Source organism: Acanthisitta chloris, unplaced genomic scaffold (assembly GCF_000695815.1).
Source record: "Acanthisitta chloris isolate BGI_N310 unplaced genomic scaffold, ASM69581v1 scaffold32269, whole genome shotgun sequence".
NCBI classification, from domain to species: Eukaryota; Metazoa; Chordata; class Aves; order Passeriformes; family Acanthisittidae; genus Acanthisitta; species Acanthisitta chloris.
The window spans coordinates 383-2,903 of record NW_008690276.1 but is presented as its reverse complement, the minus strand read 5'-3'; the positions used below and the strand labels follow the sequence as shown (position 1 = coordinate 2,903).

Sequence of the window (2,521 nt, the reverse complement as noted above, 5' to 3'; positions counted from 1 at the left end):
GAGCTCAGAGCTCTTCCCTCTGCTGGCAGGCGGTGGCTGACATGAATGGGAAGGAGATCAATGGGCGGATGGTGTACGTGGGCCGAGCCCAGAAGCGGTTGGAGCGCCAGAGTGAGCTGAAACGGAAATTTGAGCAGATGAAACAGGAGCGAATGAGCAAGTACCAGGTAAGGGAACAGCAGGATGCAGCATCCTGCAGGTCTACCACAGGGACATGCCCTGGCCATCCAGGGACATCCTTCGCTTGGGTACAGCATGGGGCTCTCCAGAGCAGATCAGTGCGCTCAGTCCCTTCTGCAATTAAAGGCATAGTGAGCTGAAACGGAAATTTGAGCAGATGAAACAGGAGCGAATGAGCAAGTACCAGGTAAGGGAACAGCAGGATGCAGCATCCTGCAGGTCTACCACAGGGACATGCCCTGGCCATCCAGGGACATCCTTCGCTTGGGTACAGCATGGGGCTCTCCAGAGCAGATCAGTGCGCTCAGTCCCTTCTGCAATTAAAGGCATGCACACCAGCATGGGGCTCTCCAGAGCAGATCAGTGCACTCAGTCCCTTCTGCAATTAAAGGCACGCACAGGGGTCCAGTCACTGCCTGGAAATGTCCTGGAAAGCAGTATCAGGAAAGAGGAGAGAGATCTAAGCTCAGGATTATGTTGGCATGTGAACAAATAGAGCTGCTCTTCTCCAGCAATTAAAATATTAGTCTGGAAATAAGGTGGTTTCCCGAGGTCTTGGAGGAGCTTCACAGTGATGGTCTGGGTGCCTTTTTCACTTGGGGTGTCTCACTTGTGAGTGCAGCATATGCATGGTCCTGGCCCCTCTCCATGTCACATGTGGGGGATGTGTCTGTGGGATTTCACCCTCTGGCTGAGCAGCTGGTGAAACACACATCAGATTGAAAAGCTACTGTAAACTTTGGGATCCCAAGATGCTTTTTTCACCTATTTGCAGGGGGTCAATCTGTATGTGAAGAACCTGGATGATGGGATAGATGATGACAGGCTGAGGAAGGAGTTCTCTCCTTATGGCGCCATCACCAGTGCCAAGGTGAGGGACTGGGAATGTTGCTGGGCTCCTGGGATCAGGCAACTGTTGTACTCAGCGCCTGGAAAAGTATCAAGATTATCATCCTCCAAAGTTACAGTTCCCTGCTGATGGCTTGTACCTCAAGCCAGGTGTGAGAGATGTGCCACTTGCACCCCACACTGTCCTGTGGAGTAAATACTATTTTGTAGCTTTGCCAAGTTTCCCCAGCCCTGGTGAGGTGCTGAGTGCACGACCTTAAAGCCAGAACACTGTGAATATTGCCCAGCTGCTCTTTGGGTTGGAACTGATGTGACACTGATACAAATGGAAATGAGCCATAAGTCACCTTGCTCCAAGGGACAGAGAGGTGACAGGCTGGTGTTTGGCCTTTTGGAAAACCATGGAAGTGTCAGTCTTCTCACCAAGACTGGTATCAGGCTTCTCCAGAAGGCTGTTGCAGGGCACAGTGTCCCACTAATCCCCATCCCTTTCTTGCTCCTGCAGCATTAAGCACTTGAGCATTGCTGGTCTGTGGCCCCTGCAGAGCTGGGGGACAGACTCTCCCATGGAAGATTACAGGCTCTAGATCTCAGGCTGGTCCAGACTCTGCCACTTTTATTTCTCAAACCTACTGGTTTTGCCTGAGCAAATCCTCCCCTTCCCTAGAGAAACATCTCTAAAAGATGCAGCCCCATCCATCCCACCCTGGATGTGGGGGCTGCAATGGGGTGCTCGTGGCTGGTGGATCCCACCCCTCCTCTCACTGCATCGTATTTTGCAAGTGCTGCAGTGAGCTGTGAACTTAACTGTCTTGTTCTAATCTAATTTTAGGTGATGATGGACGGTGGCCACAGCAAAGGGTTTGGGTTTGTATGTTTTTCCTCTCCAGAAGAGGCTACCAAGGCTGTGACAGAAATGAATGGGCGGATTGTCAGCACTAAGCCTCTCTATGTCGCGCTCGCTCAAAGGAAAGAGGAGCGGAAAGCAATCCTCACCAACCAGTACATGCAGAGATTAGCCACCATGAGGGCTCTGCCTGGCCCTCTGCTGGGCTCCTTTCAGACCCCCTCAGGCTACTTCCTACCCCCCATTCCCCAGGTGAGTCCTGCTCTCCAGTAGCAGCCTTGCACAGGGACCCACATTTGCCCTGGAGTGGGTTGGCAGTCAGGCTGAGCAGCAGAGCTTGGGTTGTGCAGACCTAGGCTCATGCTAGGGTGGGAGTGGTGGGATCAGTGCTGTCCCTCAGAGAAGGGAACCAAGGAAACATTTGGTAGGAGGATGTGAGCATGGAGAGCAAGGCTGCCGATGAAACCAAGTGAGGGAGAAGGGAAACAGAGGCACAGAAGCTCCTGGGGAGGAGATAAGTGGAGCTGCTGAAGGGCATGGTGGCAGCAGGGCTGGAGGTTGGTCTTTATAGTGTTCTGGCATGGTGCAGAACATGGTTTTGGCTTGTCTACTTGTGTGTAGCAGCCACCAAGAGGCTCTGGGCTG

General features: G+C 52.6%; 1 protein-coding gene across 1 annotated transcript in view; it reads left to right on the top strand.

Annotated features, from left to right (window-relative positions):
• Positions 1 to 2,521, top strand: part of PABPC1L (poly(A) binding protein, cytoplasmic 1-like) — a gene marked incomplete at its 3' end in the record, with an annotated part of 7,149 nt that overhangs the window by 4,482 nt on the left and 146 nt on the right. The window contains exons 6-8 of the mRNA XM_009081763.1: positions 30 to 167; positions 956 to 1,051; positions 1,862 to 2,128. Coding sequence (XP_009080011.1) covers positions 30 to 167; positions 956 to 1,051; positions 1,862 to 2,128 — 501 coding nt within the window. The remainder of the gene's footprint in view (positions 1 to 29; positions 168 to 955; positions 1,052 to 1,861; positions 2,129 to 2,521) is intronic.